Source organism: Colobus angolensis, unplaced genomic scaffold (assembly GCF_000951035.1).
Source record: "Colobus angolensis palliatus isolate OR3802 unplaced genomic scaffold, Cang.pa_1.0 Scaffold46, whole genome shotgun sequence".
Classification (NCBI taxonomy): domain Eukaryota; kingdom Metazoa; phylum Chordata; class Mammalia; order Primates; family Cercopithecidae; genus Colobus; species Colobus angolensis.
In genome coordinates this window covers 11,869,677-11,891,704 of record NW_012118043.1, presented here as the reverse complement: position 1 = coordinate 11,891,704, position 22,028 = coordinate 11,869,677, and the positions used below count along the sequence as shown (strand labels likewise).

Genomic DNA, 22,028 nt, shown 5'->3' with positions numbered 1-22,028 from the left:
TTTAGAGGACAGTCTTGCTTCTATCCACCTGCCTCCACAGGGGCCTTTACTCTTTTCAAGGAGCAATTGCTGTATATTTTCCATGCACACATAGTTGGCTTTTAGCTCCGTTAATGAAGAATTCTAGTCTATATATTTAAAGTCCACCAAGGTAAATAATAAGCAATTAGCACAGTATTCAAAGATACTGGTATGATTTGGTTACCTTGATCACCACTGCTAAATAGTCAAGGATCCTAATTCATTTTCACTTTAGAAAGTTTAATTTCTTTTCTCTATTTTTTTTTATTCTAGGCAAACAGAATATAAGTTTAAATTTATTCCTGGAAATATTCTCAGTTCTTGAGACCAGGATCTGGAGAGCTACCAGATGTGGGCAGCTTCTTCCTTAACTCCTTTTCTCCAAGCACAACGAAGAAAGAATGATCCAGCAACTCTTCTTTGACCCCTGCCCTAGAGAGCTCAGTTAAGGGAGCCATGCCTTTAAAGACCCCTCCCAACTCCCCTCCAACCCTCGCTGCGTGTTATTGAAGTAATCTTATAGAAGTTCTTAGGTGATTTTATTTGACCATTCAAAGTATTTTCTACTAGCTTCTCTTGTAATTTCTTTTAGCCATATAAGTATGGGTGAGTTGCATGATGTCTTTTCATCTGTAAATCGGGGATAATAATACCTAGTTCTGAAAGTTGTTGGGAATAGTGAAAGACATCACTTAACACATGTGTTGTTCTTCTCTTTTATTCCAATCTACAAGGCTGCTATAAATGGGAGCTCACTTTTCTAATGTGAATCATGATTGTCTTTCCCTTAAGAAAGTTTCATTATTCACTAAAGTAACACCCTCCAACATTTTCCTCCATCATAGCCTTGCTTGAAATTTGCACACAATAGAGCTTCATTTGCTTCATTAGGGGTTCTTCTTAGCAGCCTTCACTTTTACCAGTTTTATAGTCTAGGTCTTTGTGTTAGTCCACTCTTGCATTGCTGTAAAGAAACACCTGAGCTGAGTAATTTATAAAGAAAAGAGGTTTAACTTGTTCATAGTTCTGCAGGCTGAACATGAAGCATAGTGCCAGCATCTACTTCTACTGAGGGCCTCAGGAAGCTTCCACTCATGGCAGGCCAGGGGAGCCAGCATGTCACATGGTGAGAGATGAAGCAAGAGAGAGAGAAGGGGGAGCTTCCAGATTCTTTTAAACAGCCAGATGTCACTCATTACCAAAGGGGTGGTGCTGAACCATGAGAGATCTGCCTCCATGATCAAATCACCTCCCACCAGGCCCCACCTCTCCAACATTGGGAATCACATTTCAACATGAGATTTGGAGGGGAGAAACATCCAAACCATATCAGTCTTTCAAAGAGATAAATGTTATTGAAAAAAAGTTTATGAGAATTTAAGTTTGTTGAGAAACCCTGAGAAGCTTCAAATTCATGTACTTTTCAGAGACATAAAGGAATTTCACCACAATAAAGAAATTAGGTTCAAAGATGGGGATTTCCAAAGTGTGGGTGTCAAGTAATTGGACCTCTAATCCACAGATTGGCTTTCAGAGCAGAGACTGTGGAAGTGAGGAAGAAAGTCCCTGCCATCACATGGGCTGAAAGCTGCATGTTGTCCCCATGGATGTAATAAGCCAGTCACAGAATGAGCATTATGGGTTAGGCAAGGGACAGCTTTCTTGAATGAAGTGTGTTATATTTTGGGATGGGCTGCAAAGAAATATGAAGTTTTCTTGTAAGATTTTTAAAATCAAGTTGCGCTTAGATGTGTTCATTTCTCAAGTCAATGTGCTGAACTGGTGAGCTCTTAAGGCCCCTTAGCCCCAGGATTCTCCTCTGCTATGCCTATTTTTGTGTTCTCACTCTCTATTTTGTGTTTTTGCATGTGTGTACCTGTGGCCTGCTATGTACAGTGGGAAGAAGTCAGTGGCTATGATGAAAACCTGAACACCATCCGCACCTACCAGGTGTGCAATGTCTTCGAGCCCAACCAGAACAATTGGCTGCTCACCACCTTCATCAACCGGCGGGGGGCCCATCGCATCTACACAGAGATGCGCTTCACTGTGAGAGACTGCAGCAGCCTCCCTAATGTCCCAGGATCCTGCAAGGAGACCTTCAACTTGTATTACTATGAGACTGACTCTGTCATTGCCACCAAGAAGTCGGCCTTCTGGTCTGAGGCCCCCTACCTCAAAGTAGACACCATTGCTGCAGATGAGAGCTTCTCCCAGGTGGACTTTGGGGGAAGGCTGATGAAGGTAAACACAGAAGTCAGGAGCTTTGGGCCTCTTACTCGGAATGGTTTTTACCTCGCTTTTCAGGATTATGGAGCCTGTATGTCTCTTCTTTCTGTCCGTGTCTTCTTCAAAAAGTGTCCCAGCATTGTGCAAAATTTTGCAGTGTTTCCAGAGACCATGACGGGGGCAGAGAGCACATCTCTGGTGATTGCTCGGGGCACATGCATCCCCAACGCAGAGGAAGTGGACGTGCCCATCAAACTCTACTGCAATGGGGATGGGGAATGGATGGTGCCCATTGGGCGATGCACCTGCAAGCCTGGCTATGAGCCTGAGAACAGCGTGGCATGCAAAGGTAAGCTTTGGAGCCTCTGCTTCCTGCCCACCTATGGCAGGGCCAGATCTGCAAGGTTTCTCCACCAATAATTCTGGGTCATACAGGAACAGAAAAGAGTCTAATGGCTTATTATAAAGCTCTGAGGACTCCCATTCCTAGTGCTAGGCCTGATGATTTTCCAATCATGTCCAACCAGATTGTCCATATTTATTATTCGTGGTGAGAGGAAGAGATAGGGAGAATTTCAAACAGTGGAAAATAACTTAATAACCAGTGCATAATATTTAGTGTTGAAGTGTTGAATTTATCTCTCTCTCTTCTCTCTCTCTTTGTCTCTGTCTTTCTCTCTTACACACACACACACACACCCCTATATCCTGCATCCAGCCCTAAGCTCTGTGGCTGGAGACTTTGGAATTTGGGTTGCCATGGACAATTCACTCAAGGGTAATTGAGAAGTGACTGAATTTGGAAAATATTTTAGTTCATTTCAGTCCAACTCCCACAGCACTCAACTTGGTACTGAATCCATGTAGCTCATTAACTCAAAGCCCTCTGGCTTGGCTGTCTTTCTCTAGGGGCTCATTGCCAGGCCCTGGAAGAAGATGAAACTATTGGAATGGGAGTGGGGCTGTATCATGTATTGTATTAACTTTTGCTTCTAAATGACACAGAGTGATGCAAACTTTGCAGTTTGAGAGTGTCAGGATACTATGTGCTCATATTAGCCATCACTAGCACTAGCCCTAGAAAGCCCGTATTCAACATATGGCAATAAATGTGCTGAACTGGCTGCAGGCTCAGTCTGCTCTGGGAGTGAATAGAAGGATCTGGAGGCCCCACAGCTTATGCATTGTCTAAGTGCATGGAAGCTGAACGTGGGGGGAATCCAGGGTTGAGGAAGAGAGGACTGCTTTCCCTTATTAAATTTTGCTTCAAAGGTCCTAATTCTTTTACAAGGAAGCCTTCCTATATGGACCTCAGAAATGACCACCTTAACCTTAATGAACCCCCAGGGTTGCCCTTAGTCCTTTGGGGCTTGGAGGCTGCATTAGCAACTTATTTTCTATTGTGAGCCTCCTGCCCTCTTCCCTCTCTGATGTCATCCCCACCCTGCCTGAGCACCAGACCAGCCTATGCCAGTTTACTTCCCCTCTTACCTTGCTTCCCAGACACCTGCAGATGAAGTGCCAAGCACAGGCTTGTTAGTACCATCGGCTCTGCAATCCTTTGGACTCAGCTAATTGCCTGGGCCAGAACACTCACACAGCCTTTCTGAGGCCTGCTGAGAGCAGGGAGCTGCACCTTTGTGTCTTTATTGGATTTCTTGGTCCTGGTACCCATGATGGATGGTGTGGAAACAGAGGAGAGAGAGTGCCAGATCCCAGATCCAGTGATGAATCAACGTTGACAGTTTTAAAACCATCCCAGCCTGGTCCCACAGTCCTCCTCTTTGTGCCATTGATTGGGATGGGTCACTATCTTTGCCATTTTTCTGGGTCTAAGTGGGGCCCAAGGCACCAGGCTGAGTTATTAAAGGCACAAGTGCAGCAGCTATCCGGCATGCTCACAGCAGTGCATGGTGGGTGATTTCTCTGGTTTTCAGAGGGCTGCCACACCACACTTGTTGGCTGGGGCATTCTCATTTTTCTCATTACATCCTGAGCAGAATGGCAGGAACCAGAGCTAGCATTATTGGTTCTGATTTAATTGGGTCTCTGGGAACAGGCTTTCATTTCTTTGGGCTAATTGGAACTTTTCTTTTTTAGAGGGTTCTGCTGTCCATGTAGTTTGTCAGTTACCTCCTGTGGCTGTCCTGAGAGGGCCTGTGAGGACAAATATGTAAATCCAAATTGTTTCTTTCCATTTTTCCTTCCCAGTCTCAATCCCCTCCTGAGTTTTGTTGGACATTTCTAATCTCTAGCTATTGTGAACATGGCTTGACTTTACAAACTACTTATTGCAAACTCATTGGAGGGTAGAGGAAATGGGGAACCTATGGCACCATCACTTGGCCACTTCAGAGGCACAGGAAGCCACATTTCTGAGAGTGGAGAGTGGCATCATGGGTCTTGTGGCCCAGCATCCTGGCCAAGGTCAGTGCCCTGGAAGGGAAGAGAAGGGCCTCTTGCCCTTGTCTCAAGAACTTTCAGTTGAATCCCCTGAAATCTTTGCCCTTAACTCTGCTGGTAACTGGACTCTGATGACTGGCAAGGGGACCTTCAGTCAAAAATAGTGATCTTGGGAAGACTCTGCACTCTTTGGTGGGGGGGTGGGAAGTGCATGTGGAGGTACTTGTTACTGGTCTCCATGGTGTGTCTTCAGGGAAAGGCTTTCCACTCATTTTTGGTGCTCACGGAATGCTGCCAGATGGACACGGTGGCCATTCACAATGGTTTTGGTGTAGCCCACTTCGCGCAATCGTCATGAGGGCAGAAGCAAGGAGAATGGTGGATAACAGAGAATTGCAATTGAGACACAGGGAGCCTTCAACAGCTAGCTCTCTCCCAACACAGCCCTGAGAATTGGTGTCCTCTGAGCCTGGCTGGGCCAAATGCTGATGGTTCTATGATTCATACAGCTGTGCTGATTTGATATATCTTTTCTGCATATGTGAAACTGGGACTTTGTAGGGTGGCAGAAAGAATAATCCCTCTGCTTCTGGTTCCATGCTATTTTTCCTGGAAGAACAGACTTTCATTATGGCCAGGGAACTGTATTTTCTTGGCTTTTACTTTGCTTCTGCGAAACGGTCTCCTGTCAAAGTCATGGTGACCAGTCGCTTGGCTGTGCAGAGGCACCTGGAGACCAATTAGACAGCACAGCCAGCAAAGAGTGGTCCTGGCCTAGAGCTGTTTCTGTTGTGAAGAGCGTGGGTGGTGAGAAGAGAACAGGTGAGAGGGGAGTAGGGGAAGCTTTGGGGAGAACTTGTGCATTAGAATGTGTGGCAAGCGGCTCATGCATTTTCCAGAGGGCTCCTTGGCCTAAGGCCTGTTCCTGACATCCTTTCTGTACACACAGGCTTGTCCCATCAGGCAGAGTCACATCAGCCTTTTGACCTCATCTCACTAGTGACTCTGACCTGATCATGCATTTGTCTTTATAAAATTGTTAATTACTAGGAAAATGGCCCATCTACCCCAATTTCAAGTTGTGCTCATAGTGTAGCGGATTAATGAGAAATCATAGCTTTGTCTTCACTTCTCTTTCCTACTGAGGTTGGTGGCTAAGTCTATTCTCTGTGTCAGTCCCATGCAGCCTGGTTCTTCCTGTGCCAGGGAGGCTGAGTTGACTTTCAGCAGACCCCCTCTCTCTCTCTCTGCTGTGTAGCCTAAAATATTGCCTTAGCTGAAGTTGGACTGCAGGGAGGATAGGGAGGAGACTGGGGCTGTTAGAAGGAACCTGGCAGGGGCAGGCTCCTTATCTATGTGCTAGAAGCTTGGGGCCTGCAGCATCCCATAAGGATGTCCATGGAGGTGTCTCAGAAATAGGCAGAGAAGATATGACTGTTATATCTTCTGTGACAGCCCCTGAGTGGCCGGATCCTAGCTGGAGCACTGTGCCTATGTGCCCATGGATCCGTTCTTCCCCTGAGTGCTGCCTGAGGGCTTGGCTTTCCCTCCCAGGACATAGCCCTTGGAGTTTCCAGAAGAAGCTGCTTCATTAGGCTGCCTCTTTAGCCACACTGGGGACTCAGAAAATGACAATGCTATGCATAATTCTCCCTGCCATCCTCTCTTGCCTCTGCCCCTGCCCCAGGTTGACCTTAGCTTGCTATTACAGAGGGCACACGCCAACTTATGGTGCCTAGGACTTCATTGTCTGGGGCTGTCATGCACAGGAGGTGCAGGTGGATGAAAGAGGAAGGGGGTATGCTTGGGTGGAAGAGACCTAACCTAGAGATAGGGGCTGGTTTTAGTCTTGGCTCTGCTGAGAACTTGCTGCATGGTTTTAGGTAAGTCCCTTTCCATTGACAGTCATATCTTCTCTGCCTATTTCTCAGAGTGTGCAAAAATGGATATGAGAATATTTTCTAAGCCATGCCATGCTACATATTGCTAGGTGTCATTGTCCTTAAGCTCTGAATCATCCTTATTAAGAAAATAAGATTCTGGGATGAAGATGGCATGGGACTCCCCCGTCCAGAGACACAGGTCAGCAGGAATCCTGAATTCCCAGTCATCACCTTCCTGCACCTGCCCAGGCCCAGCTCCATGACCACCAAGCAGTGACAAGTGAAAACAGCAAAAAGGAATAAGCCACTGTTCCTCAACTGATCAAAGGGCCAGTTAACACATGTTTGAATGGTGTGGCTCACGTGGCCTGCCTTGAGGCAGGTGGTCTAGGCAGGTGGTCTTTGTGAAATGAAGAACCAAGTGGAGAGAGAAGACTCTCTAAGCCTGAGAGAGCCATGGTCTTCAGAACCAGCAATTTTTGACCCCAGGGCAGGCATGAGAACCCTCAGAAATGTTTTACAAAGTGACATCCCCGGTTGCCTCCTTCTGAGATGGTGATAAGTCTTATATACAGCCCAAACATGGGAATTTTAAAAAATCCAAGAACCCCAGCTCTAAGCAGCAGACAGGACCATCTAGTGTCCAGAAGAAAGGGACCCCAGGGTAGGTCACTGAAGATATTCTTGGGTTTCTGGGATTTGTAGACAGGATGAACCTGGGTGTCTGAGGGGATGAAGAAGGAGTCGGGGAGAGAGAACTGCAGGAGCAGGCTGACAGCTGGGTAAACCAAGAGCAAGGCCTACAGGCCACCAGGAGGAAGGTATTCAGAGCATCACTACCCCTTGAGTAAAGGCTGCGGGCTAGGGAAAGCCATACAGGGCAGCCCTGAACAACTCAGAGTATCAACATGATGGCACAGCTAATAAAGCCCAAAAAGGGCTCTTGGTAGGGAAAAGAGGGGCAGATGCTGAGGACTGACTGGGTGTTATAGAAACAAATTTCCCTGCAGCTAGCCAGCACTAACTGGGTCCCTAGGTACTGTCTTAAGAATGCCAAGGGTGCCACTACTGGTCCCAGCAGCATGGTCAAACCTGCAGGAGTCCTATTTTCTGCTCAGTCCTACAGATTAGGGCTGGGAATGAGGATGCATGACTTCATCTTGGAATCTGTGTGGGTTTTCTAGAGGGCTCTCAGATCGCCTATGACCATTCTGACTCTGGACATTGGTGGGGCCTTTACAACTCTAACAGAAGAACAGAACAGCTCTCAATGTGCCTGTCTTCCCATTTAGCGTCTCTCCGCAAGTTATGGCTGGTGATCCCACCTGCACTGCCTTAGGTTCTCCTCTTATCAGACACTTGCTTGCCCTCTCCCTGAAGGCCTCCCCTCCTTCTTAGCTGCTGCTTCACTCCTCCCCCTTCTCCAAGTGGGGACTTTTTTCTTTAGTTAAAAAACCTACATGTAAATTCCTTCATGCCTGGAAACCCAAGGGACGTTTTGAACCTTTCAACAGTTTCTGCACCTTTGTCAGCTTGAGCAGCTGAGATGAGCCACTTTATAAGCCTGGGGGAGTTGAGATGAAAAATTTGCAGGATTTGAAAGTGGAAAAAATACGTCTAATTTAGCTCTTCTTGGAAAAAGAGGTTTTCAGGGCCTGCTTCCATCTCCCTTAGGGTTGCTGGTCCCAGCTCCAGGCTCTCTCTGCCTCCTAATCCTGAGCTGCTGAAAGAGAAGGTGAAGAACATGAAGGAGTGTGTGTGTGTGTGTGTGTGTGTGTGTGTGTGTGTGTGTGTGTTTGGTGTGTGTGTGAGGCCTCAGTGCTGGAAGCCACATTTGAGGGCACCTCTGCTCTCTTGGTCTCATGAGCGGTTGGCTGGTGAGTGAGGGGGAAACCACAGCCCAGACAGCCTCCTCTCAAGCCCCAGGGAGACCGGCTCTGTTCAGGGCCAGGGGAGGCCAGGGTCATTAACACCGCAGCCCTGTAACATGAGCTTCATAATAGGATTTCCCGATAGGCTATTTCATTTAGAAACCTCTCGGGCCTCCTCTGCTCCCCGTGGTGGCCCTACCCAGCGACCCCCAGAGAGGAATCAGATGTAACTGGCTGTCTGTAATCGACTGTGACACCGGCATGAGCAACAGCACAGGCAGCTGGAAGGATGCCCCTCTGCAGCATGGACTCCAGGATCCCGGGTCCTGGAGATGGCAGAGGATGCCAAGCGGGAGTTTCAGTTCCAAACCCCCTTGTACTCTGCAGCATCAGCCTTTCTGCCTTTGAGACACAGGGCTAGAAGCATCCAAATTCCACTGGTGTTGAGCAAATAATCATGAATCTTCCAGGCCAATGTTAGAGCTACTGATCACTATTTGGCAGCGTCCCATGCATGAGAGCTGCCCTAGGTGGATTTTGTTTGAACTTGGTCATCCACAACTTAATATTTATGTATTATCAAAGATGATGACAGAGACATCATATGGTTATTACTGAGGTGGGGTGGGTAGTGGGAACATCACCACATCAGGAGTCCAATAGGGGCCCTAATGCCACCATTTTCATCACCAGCATCTGCCCATGAAGACCTCTGGGGTCTGAAACTGCTGGAGTGAGTGGTGTGGGGATGCTGAGAGACTGCCTCATTTATCCACAGAGGGGGGTCTGCCAGGGAGCATTTTTGGGCACCAGTCTAGAGAGCCATGGCTAGTTAATGTTAGCATTGGGATTAGAACTCAGGTCTAGGGAGGACACTGTCTGTCTCCACTTCTGAGACTAGATTTTGCTAAAAATAGCCATCCTTTAAAGCACACCATGTATTTTCATGAATATCGAACTTCTCTCAACTGTCTCTCACAAATGAGTCTCTCTTGTGTTTTTATACCTTATTTCTTCTGGGAGTTCTGGTGGTTCTGCAGTTACACATTTCTGCACTGTCCCTCTGCACAGGACTCCATGTCCGCTATCACCATCTCCTTTTTAATCCCACTAGGGGCAGCTCCATCTCTTCAGAGAGCTCTGACATGTCAAGCTGCTTATGAACCATCCAGATAGTACACAGCCCCTCAGAGGGCGATCTCAGGCTCACCAGGGAAGAAAAGGCTCTGAGGTTTTGTGCTCACAGCAAAGGGCAGAGGGAAGGAAGGGAGCTGCAAAGTGAGAGATTGTGTGTCTCTTATTTGTATCAAGGACCCAGCATGGGCCTGTGAGGGCTGTATCCTAGCTCAGTCAGGGCTGTTGTCAGACTTATCCTTTGCTTTCGGTCCCCATCTCTCGCTGTGGTTGGACAGTCCCTTTCTGCAGAATTTAAGCACAAACATCTGCACAATTTTTTTCTTTTTTTTTGCATGGACGGAGACTCACCACTTTTCAGTTTGAAACATGGAGATGAAAAATTATACTGAATCCAAGCCTGCCTGCAGTGTAGTCTTTTGGTTCTGGGCCCTTAGGAGCTCTGGGAGTCTGAGTTCTGTTTCCACTGCTTTTGGCCATTAATGAGTTGCGTTGACAGGGCCTTAAGACCTGGGTCTCAGGTCTCCCTCAGTGCAGTAGGGTGAAGAAGACTGGAAAGAGCCACTTCAGGGCTGTTGCAAATGGAGAAGGAATGCACCTCAAACACTGACAAACCACCCAGGAACAAGCCTTATTTTGCCAACAGGGCTTTGACAGGCATGTTGAGAGAGGTACAACCTTGCCTTTCCCTAGGAGAAGGGTCTCTGGCTATAAATGTTCAGTCTAAACAAAGAGTTTGAGTGCTCTGGCAAGGCTGTTGAGCCCCCACTTTTGTTTCAAGGGCCAGTTAATAATACTGAGCAGGCAAAGTCTGGGGAGATGTGATTTTGTCCAGAAGAGTATGGCTGGGTCTGTTTTGGGTCCCAGAAGCCATCCATAAGACAGACAGTATCTCATCTTCCTATGTACCCACCTAGCCTGCTGCAGGATGAGTCTGTGAAGCTGCAGGTATGTTGGACTCATTCTCTTGTGTATGCATGGCCAGGGAGGCCAGGAAGAAATGAGCTAACTACAATAGGGCCCTGGAGAGGTTGGTGAGAAGGGGGCATTGTTGAGAGCCTCAGGAAGCCTCCTGGAATCACTGGGCGTACATTTGGGCCAGCAAGGCCAAACCCAGCCCTAATGTCTTTTCATTGAGGGTAGGACCTAGTTCATTAGAAAGGCTGAAGAAGGAAACAGGCATTTTGGTTTCTGGCTTTTCCCTGGCCTCTATCTGGAATAGTCTACTCACCTTCTGGGTCCCTGCATCAGCATACCTTCCTGGTCAGAGCTGGAGTCACTGGGTCTTAGGGTATGGTCCTTGGGGCCCACTCTGATCATCTCCTTGCAGGTCTCAGCAGTTCTGGCCTTCTCCTTCCTCATTCAAATTGGATTCCACTCTTTAGGTCATGCGGGTTAGATAGTCCCATGTCTTTTCTTTCTTCAGCTACTTATTGGGCACCAGCTGGTACTGGGCCCTATATGCTTATATATGAGATTCAGCAGTTTTTCTTCCAGGAATGTGCTGCATTCTTAGCTCTTAGAAAGTGTTTGCAACATCCAGAGGATGCTGGGTCTGCAAGTGGTGCTGTTGCCCTGGAGAACCTGATGAAGCATGGCTACATCTGGCTAGATAAAGCCTTGAAGGACAGCGAGTCAAGCACACCCCATAACACTTAACTTTGCTCTTCCACAGTGGTCCTCAGCCTAATTTTAGACACTTCTAGGGATGGAGCACCCGCACTTCCCAAGGAAGCCTGGTTAATTTCTGAACCTTTCTTCCTTAGGGTGGAACTTTTATATAAATCTCCACTCATGCAATTTACCTTTTTTTGTTGTTACTAAAAACATTTTGAATGGGTAATATATGTGAAAGATCAATTTCCCTCCATTCTGGTTGTCACCAGGCTCTCTCATTGTCAGTTTCTAATATTCTCTTGCAGAGAGTCGATGGATTTTGCACACTTTTCCCCCTTGTGTAGGGGCACACTACAGAGGACTTTGCACCTAGTTTCCCCACATCTCTTCTCAGTTAACACTGAAGTTTAACAGTAGTTTGGTTGTGTTACATATAGATCTGCTTTATTCTTTCCAATGAGTGTTATTATTTCATTTCATGAATATATTTTACTTAATTGGTCATTTATATACATTTAGATTGTTTTCTCTCTTTTACTATTTCTGAACAATGTTGCAACAGATATCCTTGTGCATTAATCTTTGCACCTATGTGTGAGTATATCTGTGAGAAAAATTAATTAATTTATTCAATGAATATTTATTGAGGATTTTCTATGTGCCAAGCACTTTCCTAAGCACTAAGAATGCCGTAAATTCTCAGAAGTAAAACTGCTGAATAAGAGTATATAAATTTTTAATTTTGATAGATATTCCCAAACTGTCCTCCCCCAAAAGATATTTTCTACCAATTTTTGTTCACACCAGCAGTGTTTGAGAATTCCTGTTCCCTATACCTTTGCCAAGATAATAAAATATCAATCATTTTTATCTTTGCCGATCTGAGAGGTGAAAAATGGCATCCCATTGTTGTTTCCATTTGCATTTGACTTTGCAAAGTTCCATAAAATGCCCTGTTCAAGAACTGAGACTCAAGCATTCCAACAGAATACATTAAGTTGGGTGTGTTTGTGTGCTGCAGGCAGTTTGGGGCATGGTCTGCCCTTCACTCTCTTCTGTCCCATTCCCTTCAACCCTGCATCATCCTCTGTATGTACTCTTTGTCCATCTCTAGTATCAGGACATTTTAACACATGCCTCCCACCGATTTTGGCACTTCCCAAGCTGTGGTAGGTGAAATGTCTGCAGATGGGACAGGACAAGTGCAGGTGCTTGAGGCTGGAAGACCACCCCATTCTCATAGTCCAGTCTCAGGAAGGCCGACTCTTCCTGGTTTGCTAAGAAACACACCTTGCTTTTCCCATCCATCTTCTCCTGCCCCTGGGCCTGTTTTGGGGCTTCCTGCTCTGCCCCATGCATCTCTCAGCTCTCACCTTTTGGCCCTTCACCCCACATCCTTTCCTTTAACTTTTCCAGCTTACCTCTGGGGCCCCTAGCCTCAGTTCACCATGTTGACACCTCCATGGCCACGCCTTCCTAGATCACCAGCTCTCTGCCCTCCCCTCCTCCCGCCTCCTTTTCATTTCTTCAGCCTTCACCAGACCTGCTGTCCCTTCCCCAGCAGCCCCAAATCAGTCTCATCCCCTTCCCTGACCAGGTGTCTACCCTCTACTGGAGCATACACCTTCCCACTCTGCTACTCTGCTGAAGCCCAGGCCTTGTCTCTGCCAGGGATGTTGGCTCAGCTCTGGGCTGTTGCTTGCTGCAGCTATGTGTGTGTCTGTTTGGTTTTTGTCCCCCTGCTCTGTGGCAGCTCTTTCTCTCTGGGGCCATGCACTCCCTACCTCTCGTACTTACCTCAGTTTCCCTTTCCCCTCCCTTCCCCTCCTCTCCCTTCTTAGACTTTCTCTTGCTCCTTCCTTCCTTCCTTCCTTCCTTCCTTCCTTCCTTCCTTCCTTCCTTCCTCAGTACTTTTCTTCTAAAATAAATATATTCACGTTAAAAAGTGAGTTCATTTAAAGAAAGATAATAAATAATAATACATTTAAAACTTGTTACATATAAGTGTGGCAAAAAGGAATAAAGATAATAGGCAAACGACTGATATTTGAAAAGAATGTTGATGCCCAGTTTACCTGGGCTAGGAGAGCAGCTTAGTCACTCTTTAGTATAACCCCACATTCCACTGCCACACCCTAGTGATGGTTATATGATAGTTATAACCTGGATATGGAGCACACTTCTGGATTGGCTTCCATCTTGTGTCGAAATGCTGATACAGTGTGGCTGTCATTTATAAAGCACTGACTGTGTGCTAGATGCTCTGCCATATTTTTTTCTGCATTATCTCTTAAATCCTCACAGAGCTTTATGAGGTACATGTGATTATTAGCCTCACTTTTCCATTGAAGATACTGAGGCACAGAGAAGCTAAGTAATTTTCTCAAGATCATACGACACAGGACTCTGAGGCCCTGCTGGTAACCACTATTCTCTATGCCTCTCAAGCTAGAGAAGAGCCAAGATTCACTTAGGGGTAGATTTCTGATTTTTGATGGGAGTTGCCATCAGTGTTCCATTTGGACTAAGGTGTAAGCCTTCACTAACATGCACAAAGAAAAGTCATCAGAGTTTGATCTACATTTGGGGACTTCATGGATAGTGTTCATTTCTCATTGGTAAGGGATGAACCGGGAAGTTCATGGAGTGATCATATTCACTGGTGAGAGTGAACTGAAGTCACTGTCACTGCACCTGTCACCTGCATCATCATGCCCAGCTCACATTCCCATTCCTCTTCTCCCTAAGCTTCTCAGGGCCAGTGGCCATGCCTGATGCATCTCTGAATTCCTACTTGCTCTGTGCCATCTGTTAAATGAAAACAGAACACAACACACTGAAAACAAAATTTGTGGAAGGAGAATGCTAGCTGAGAAGGGAGAGTCTTTGCATTAGGATGTATAAGAAAACATCCCAGCAGCATTGAGTAGAGGGAGCTCCAAAGAAACCGGGGAGGAATCAGGCACAAGACTTGCACTTGTGGAGGTGATGATGGCAGAACCAGATGGAGGCAGTAACCAGTGATGGCAGAGGCCTTGTCTGTCTGTTGTCCAATATAGTGACACATTGTGCACAAACATACAGAACAAAAACAACAGAATGGTCGCAAGCCCGTACGTTATGAAACTCTTTCACTAAAAGTTGGTGATAATGTCTCAGTTTGACAGAGGACATAAGGTCAGTGCAACGTGTGTATTTCAAGTGGAAAATGACAATCTGCTCTTTGCACAAGATGGATAGAGCTTCTCATTGAAATTGTATGGAATATGCAAGAACTCTGCCAAATCATGAACTTGGCACAAATGTGCCTGTTCTGGGAATTAGGCGATTTCAGGGCTTCCATTTGGTTTCTGGGTCTGTCACACACATGCCCACATGGATCTGAATGTGGAGGCCCTTGTGGCTTCAGGCTTTGCTTTGCTTTTTCTCACTGGCTCTGTTTGTCTTTTCCCTCTCCATCTTTGGTCAAATTTGTCTATTCTGTTTTCTCTTCTTTTCCTCCATTTATTCTGTTCTCTTGTCTGTCTTCTCGTTAGACTTGATTCGAAAAGAGGGAAAAGAAACATGCGTTTCTTTGGTGGACTCTTAATGAGTGAATGGCTGTTTCCATTCATTGTTTTTATTTTGTCTCTAGGAGTCTGTCTTGATGTGAATTGCAATTTTAAAAATGAACTCTTTTAATAGTAAAATACAGGAAACCAATGATTATCATTGAATCGATAGCAGATATCACAAGTGATTTTGTTATCAAAATAATTAATAATCACATTTTGACAATAAGATCAGTAATTAAAAAGAACAGTAGCTTTAAAAAATTTCAAAGTGTCTTTGTAGGATGCCTTCCTTCTTTCTTCTCATTATTTTTCTGAAGCATTCTTTGCTTTCTTCACCTTCTTCAGCTCCATTCTTGATTACTTTTGGCTTATGAGAATTGTTTCAAGCTCCATTTTCTTCTAACATAGTTTGAATCTTTCATTCCAGATACTCATTAAGAACCAGTAGCCGGCCGGGCGCGGTGGCTCAAGCCTGTAATCCCAGCACTTTGGGAGGCCGAGACGGGCGGATCACGAGGTCAGGAGATCGAGACCATCCTGGCGAACACGGTGAAACCCCGTCTCTACTAAAAAAAAAAAAAATACAAAAAAACTAGCCGGGCGAGGTGGTGGGCGCCTGTAATCCAAGCCACTTGGGAGGCTGAAGCAGGAGAATGGCGTGAACCCGGGAGGCGGAGCTTGCAGTGAGCTGAGATCCGGCCACTGCACTCCAGCCCGGGCGACAGAGCAAGACTCCGTCTCAAAAAAAAAAAAAAAAGAACAAGTAGCCAAAGCTGTTCATTGTTGAATTTTACATACCCGATGAGAGTGACTGCTTCCACCTTACAGGATGACATTGCTCCTTCCCCTGCTCTACCTACCCTGCCTATCTCTGCCTACCTACCCTGCCCACTGCTCTAAGAATTCCCTCTAGGGCCAGGCGAGGTGGCTCATGCCTGTAGTTCCAGCACTTTGGGAGGCCGTGGTAGGAGGATTGCTTCAGCCCCGGAGTTCGAGGCTGAAGTGAGATATGGTAGTGCCACTGCACTCCTGCCTGGGTGACAGAGTGAGACCCTGTATCTAAAAAAAAAAAGAGAATTTCCTCTAATAAAGACAGTTATTTTGGAGAGTGTTTTATCTGTGGAGGTTGCTTTTCTCAGTCATTTTTTCTCTGACCCCCATCAAGGGGTCAACGACCTTTCTGCCTGCCTCTAGAGAGAGCCTAAATTCAAGTTAACCATGTCTAAGCAGTGCAACAGCCCTCCCACCACCACTTCCACCTTGAGCACTTTCTGCAGCCCTGGGGGCTACCAATTGACTACTCAGAGAGCTGATAGCCTCAGTGCACGAGTCACACTGACTTGGACATCCACACAACCACTTCTTTGGGAGGCAGAAGTGCCTGCACCTGTGCATCCCAGAGGTTGGTGGTCTTGACTCTCTGATCTGCTTCCCCAGTGGCCATGCCTCTTCAGGTCTTTTCCCACCTCCTGCCTTCCCTGCCTGTAGCTGTTCACTGGCCCTTCCTTTCGGGCCACAAAGGGCTCTGTAGACAGAAGCTGTGTGCTGTTTGCCAACACCGCGCTGGGTACACAGAGGGGCGAGGGAGAGGCCATCTGCTCACTCCTTTCACACAGACCTTTGCTTTCTCCTTTTCACTCTCCTCCTTCTCTCTGTCTTTGAATGAGAATACAAAAATTTTTAAAAAGCAGTTGCTAATTAGAGCAAGAGAATGAGAGTGAGCCTGGAAGAGAGACACAACAGAGAGGCCAGCCCCCGTGCAAATCAGCCGGCTTTTAAGAGCCAGTGAGGAAAGAGACAAGGAGGGGGCCTTGACAGGGCTTGGGAAGGATATTTTGACAAAATAAGCAACAAAGCTTCTTCAGAATGGCAAAGAGGGCTTTGTCTTAACCTCCTATCATAAAAGGGGAGGAAACAAGAAATGACAGAGTTTCTTGTGAACTCCCACTGCCAGCCTCCACCTACCCTGGCTCTTCTTGTCTTTTTCACTCCCTCAGTAGCCCAGTAAACAATAGTCTCTATTTAGGGACATTTAAGTGTATCCTTTTATTGATAATTTTTGTTCTGGCTGATAGAGAGTGAGCAATTGGTGGCTTCTCTTCCCAGGCAGGCCTGGCTTCCCCAGGCAGGGAGCTTGCCCTTGCAGGAACTGCTAAGTCTCCAGGAAGTCCCAGCTTGGAAAATATGTCCCAACAAGTCAAAACTTTCTTTCAGGATTTTGTCCCCGTCACTGTACCCTATTCTTGGTTCACCTAGTGATTTCTTTTCCCATCTGCATTCCTGCCATTCTCTTTGCCCAGAGCAGCCCTGATATTTGGTGCTGAAGTGCCTTCCCCGTGCAAGGCCAGGGGAATGGCAGTCAGTGTTAGAATAGGGCCCCACTCTGGCCCTGAGTTCTGAAAACCTACTCATGCTCAAGAAGGTCCTGGCCGCCACAGCGACCAGGGATGGGGGCACCTGCATGGCAGCTCTGCCATGGCTTAGAATATAACTGCCTTGTCCTTTATTCAGCCAGCCTCACTCTAAAGGCTGGGAGGTCCCAGAAGGACCAACTTCAGAGAGTTGTGAGGCAGAGGGAGGGACACATGGTGACAAGACTCCTCTAGAGATGCATTTTCTCCAGGCATGAGATGAATGGACTGATGGCCCAGATATGTAAAGACTTTTAAGTAAGTGCTATGCACATTGAAAAGCTTAGGTCATTTTCTGATTTCACGTGAGTGTAAAAAAATGAAAATGAGAGTGGTGGAAGCCTCATCACGACACACACTGGTACTAACTAGTCAGGGAGGAAGAAAGGAAAAGGAACTGGAACCTGGGAAGACACGTGCTATGGTTTGAATGTGTCCCCCAAAAGTTTGTGGGTTAGAAACTTGGTCCACAATGCAGCAGTGTTGAGAGGTAGGACCTTTGCAAGGTGATTGGATAATGAGAGCTCAGCACTCATGAATGAACTAATCCATTAATGGATGAATGAGTTATCAAGGGAGTGGGTTAGTTATTACTAGAGTGGATCTTATGATAACTATATTACAATGGTTGTATTGTTACCATTTTGGCCATCTCTCATGAGTCCCTCACCATGTGATGCCCTGCACCACTTCAGGGCTTTGCAGAGTCCCCACCAGCAAGAAGGCCCTCACCAGAAGCAGTACCTTGACCGTGGACCTCCCAGCCTTCAGAACTGTAAGAAATAAATTCCTTTTGCTTTATTAATTACCTAGTCTCTGGTTTTTAGTTATAACAACAGACTTTGTCTTTAGTCCTAAGACAAAAGGATAATTGATTTATCCTCTTTCATTGGTGGCTTTTTAAGGTGATGGGTGCCTTAGAAGAATATCCCACTGGAGTCTGTTGGAAAAAATCTGCTCATTCTGAGATGAGGTCTCAAAGTGGACTTTTCAGGAGTCCACACTCAGTGGACCTCTGTCTAACACACAATGTGTCTCCCTGAACCCTCAGTGCAGTCTATCTTGGCCCTGTCCAAGGACCTCTCTAGAAAACAAGGGCATGAGTCAATGTACCATGCAACTAGCTAGGGGGGAAAAAGCTTTAGAGAGAACAGCCATAGAAGTATAGTTTTTAAGAGCTGGCAGCTTGAGTTGTTGAATCCTGGATCTGTGCTTATTAATGGAGTGACTTGTCTGAGCCTCAGTATGTTAAATGATGACATAACAGCACTGAGCTCATGTTTGCTGTGAAGACTTTATGAGAATCTGCATGTGTAGAGCTGAGCAAAAATCTTGACACCTTGCAAAGGTTTAGAAATGGATGTTGATGTCAACATTTTTATTATTAAACAAGCCAGGAGGTAATTTTCTGTCTATCTTTGGTTGAACCATATATGAACTGTGGGAAGAATGTAGAAAATGTAAAGAGATCCAGTAAATATCAAGAAGGCTTAGGCAACATGATCTGGTTCATAGATATATAAAATGTTTTAAAGTAGAGCCCCTGAAGATAGTGGAAGCCATCCATCTAGTCATAAATGCTATGGTTTGTCCAGTTTGTTACTGCAAGATTAACTTGTTTTTTTGTTAACGTTTTTTAATTTTTGTGACTCTAAATTCTATTTTTAAAAGTTATAATACAGAAAATTTGACTTCTTGACTTCTTTAAGTAGACAGTTTTATGAATTTTGATACATGCATAGATTTGTGTAACCAGTATCACAATTGGGATACCAAGAGCTCCTTTCTGCTACCCCTTTATAGTCACCTCTTTTTCCATCCTCCACCCCCAGGGCAACCAGTGATTTGTTTTTCATCACGATTGTATTGTCTTTTTGAATGAAATGATGCATTATGGCAACCTTTTGAGACTGGCTTCTTTCACTCAGCATAATGCCTGTGAGACTCATTTAAATTGTATCATGTGGTAATAGTTTGTTGCTTTTAATTGCTGAGTAGTATTTTGTTGTATGAATGTATCATAATTTGTGTATCCATTCGCTTGTCAAGGAGAGTGTGGATTGTTTCCAATTTTTGATTATAAATAGAGGACATTTTCATTTCTCTAGGGCAAATACCCAGGCAAGGACTTATTGGGTCATATGGAAATTGTATGTTTAACTGCTAGATCATTTTTCAGGGTGCCTATACCATTTTCCATTACCATTAGCATCAGTGTGAGAGTTTCAGTTGTTCTGCCTCCTTGGCAGCACTTGGTATTATCAGTATTTTTTAATCTTAGCCATTCTACTATGTGCATCATGGTATCTCATGGTGATATTAATTTGCATTTCTCTAGTAAATCATGCTGTTGATGATCTGTCATGTGCTTGTTTGCCATCTGTTTATGTTTACCCTCTTTTGTGAAGTGTCTGTTCTAGGTTTTTGCCCAAGTTTCAATTAGGTTGTTTGCGTTGGTGTCTTTCTTTCAAGTTTTGAGAGTTCCTCATATTTTTTGGATATAAGTCCTTTTATTGAATATGTGATTTGCAAATATTTTCTTTGTCTGTAACTTATCTCTTTATTCTCTTAATAATGTCTTTCACAAAGCAAACATTTTAAAGTTTGAGGAAGTCCAGTTAATCCATATGTTCAAGTTTATCTAACCAATTATTTTTCACCTGAGCCAGATCAAATTCAATAATTCTTTGCCTAACCTTGGCACAAAGATTTTCTTCTCTGCTGTCTTCTAAAGTTTTAGTTTTATGTTTTACATTTAGGTCTATAATCAATTTGAGTTAATTTTTGTTTAAGGTATACAGTTCATTTTATCATCATTTTGCCTATGATGTCCAGTTATTTCAACATGGAAAGAGCTGTATGAGTGGCTCTTTCACTTTTTCCAAGCCTTTACTTGAATATTATGTTCTCAGGAGCCCTCCCCTGACCACTACTCCCAGTGTGAATCACCTTAAGCAGCCTCCCGTCTCCCTCCATGGCTTTGTCTTACTTCATGGCACTTACTATAATGTAAGCTTTACTGATTTATGGGGTGTATTATCTGTCTCTCCTCAGTAGTATGTAGGCTTTACGAGGGCAGGGGTATTTCGGTGTGTATGTGTGTGTGTATGTAGGGAAGGGATCTGCTTGTTAATGATGTATCCTGAGTGATTAGCACGCATTTAAAGAATGAAGAGGCTGGAGTCCCCTAGGCCATATGGCTTCCGAGATCCACAGTATAGGGACAGTTGCTGAGGCTCCAAGGCCAGCAGCAGCTATCAGATGCGAGCTGGACTCTGTCTCACATGTTCATCAGGCGAAACAGGTTTGTCACAGTTAATGCTCTGAAACTCTTCTTTCACCCACCTGCCTACCATATTGAATGAGGCTAATAAGAACATAAGTGATTAAACCATTTTCCTCCTCAGTCTTAAATTATTTGTTCCTTGAAATATAAGCTTTATCCTTTTCTCACCCTGATACCTCTTGAAAGAAAGGAGGTGCTCTAATGCCCTGGGAAAATAATCTTAAATTCTAATCAGCCCTCAATCCTGGGTGTTAGAAGTGACTCATAGATGAGGTGGTGGGCAGGATAGAGGGGAGAGCTGTTTAGGAGGCAAAGTTGGCTAGAATGGAAGCTTTCAACTGGCTAACAGTGCTTCAACTCCAACAGTGAGGCTTAACTTACCAAGTGTGGGGCCCAGGGAATCTAAGATGCAAACAGCACAAAGATACAGAGAGACCAGAAGAAAATAAGGAGATGAAATAAACTGGGAGTGGGCTTAGTGGATTCTTGTTCCTTGCAAATGGAGCTCCTCCTCTTCATTCTGACCCTACCCTGAGTTCCAATTTACATTCCTCACCAGTGGCATCATTTTGCCCTTGGTCTTTCCAGTAGCAGGTAGAGTGGATGCGTGACATGCCGTCTCCCTGGGGTCTGCTCTGGAATTTGTAGGAGGAGCTTAGGGACAACAGTCTGGATGGAAGGGTGGATGGAGCAAGGGCAGCTGGTCTGCCTCTGCACAGCAAGCACACTGTTCTTAATGTCAATGTTTATTTGTAGTGCAGGGGGCGCTGATGGGACTAGGATAAGAGGCAGGCCCTGGCTGGTGAGGGCTGGTGTGAAGCATTTGCAGAGGTTGCTGCTCCTTCTCCTTCCTCAATACAGGGACACTAGTCCCTTTAGATACCATCCCATCTCCCACCCCAGCATGATGCCCTGCAGGTCCAGCAGATCCTGTCAAACAGCCCTATTCTTTGATTATCTCTGAACAGCTAAGGCTCCTGGTCTGTTTGAAATTGGGTCACATACTATGTTTGTTCTCAGAAAAGCAAACTCATGTTGTCTTCTGTTTCCATCTCATTTCCAGCACTGGATTGACCAAGTTGGCTAATATTCTTTTTTGATAAATTTGTTTCAGTTCAATGGGAGGAGCTACTGATTTTTAGTCATCAGACCTATGAGGGTGAGAGGAACTTAACTTGTAATATTTCTTAAATGATGCTTTAATGAAGACTCCCATTAACACTTACAATAATTCACAGAAAAGAAGCCCAAGCAGAGCTGGTTGAAATGTCTCCCTTAAATGAAGGTCTTAATTACAGATCAGAAACAGAAACTGGCGTGTCTGAGAATTGCCTCTCCCCTGTGTGGACCAGTCCTCATGGCCACACCTGCCTCCCAGGGCTCCCCTAAGAGAAGAGGCAGTCTCTCTTCACCTGTCCTTTTCCCTTCCTTCCCTTCTTTTCCTTCTCCTTCAGAGCATCCTTGCTATGAGTCAGTGCTGCATGTGGGGCTTCTTAACTGTACAAAGAGCATCTGGATCTTGGGGTCTTTCTCTAAGAGTATGTGTGTGTGTGTGTGTATATATATAAATATATGTCATATATGTGTATATATAAATATATATCATATATGTGTTTATA

The 22,028-nt window shown here is 45.2% G+C and overlaps 1 protein-coding gene across 1 annotated transcript in view; it reads left to right on the top strand.

Annotated features, from left to right (window-relative positions):
- Positions 1-22,028, top strand: part of EPHB1 (EPH receptor B1) — a 446,298-nt gene that overhangs the window by 153,760 nt on the left and 270,510 nt on the right. Inside the window, exon 3 of the mRNA XM_011958177.1 lies at positions 1,918-2,599. Coding sequence (XP_011813567.1) covers positions 1,918-2,599 — 682 coding nt within the window. The remainder of the gene's footprint in view (positions 1-1,917; positions 2,600-22,028) is intronic.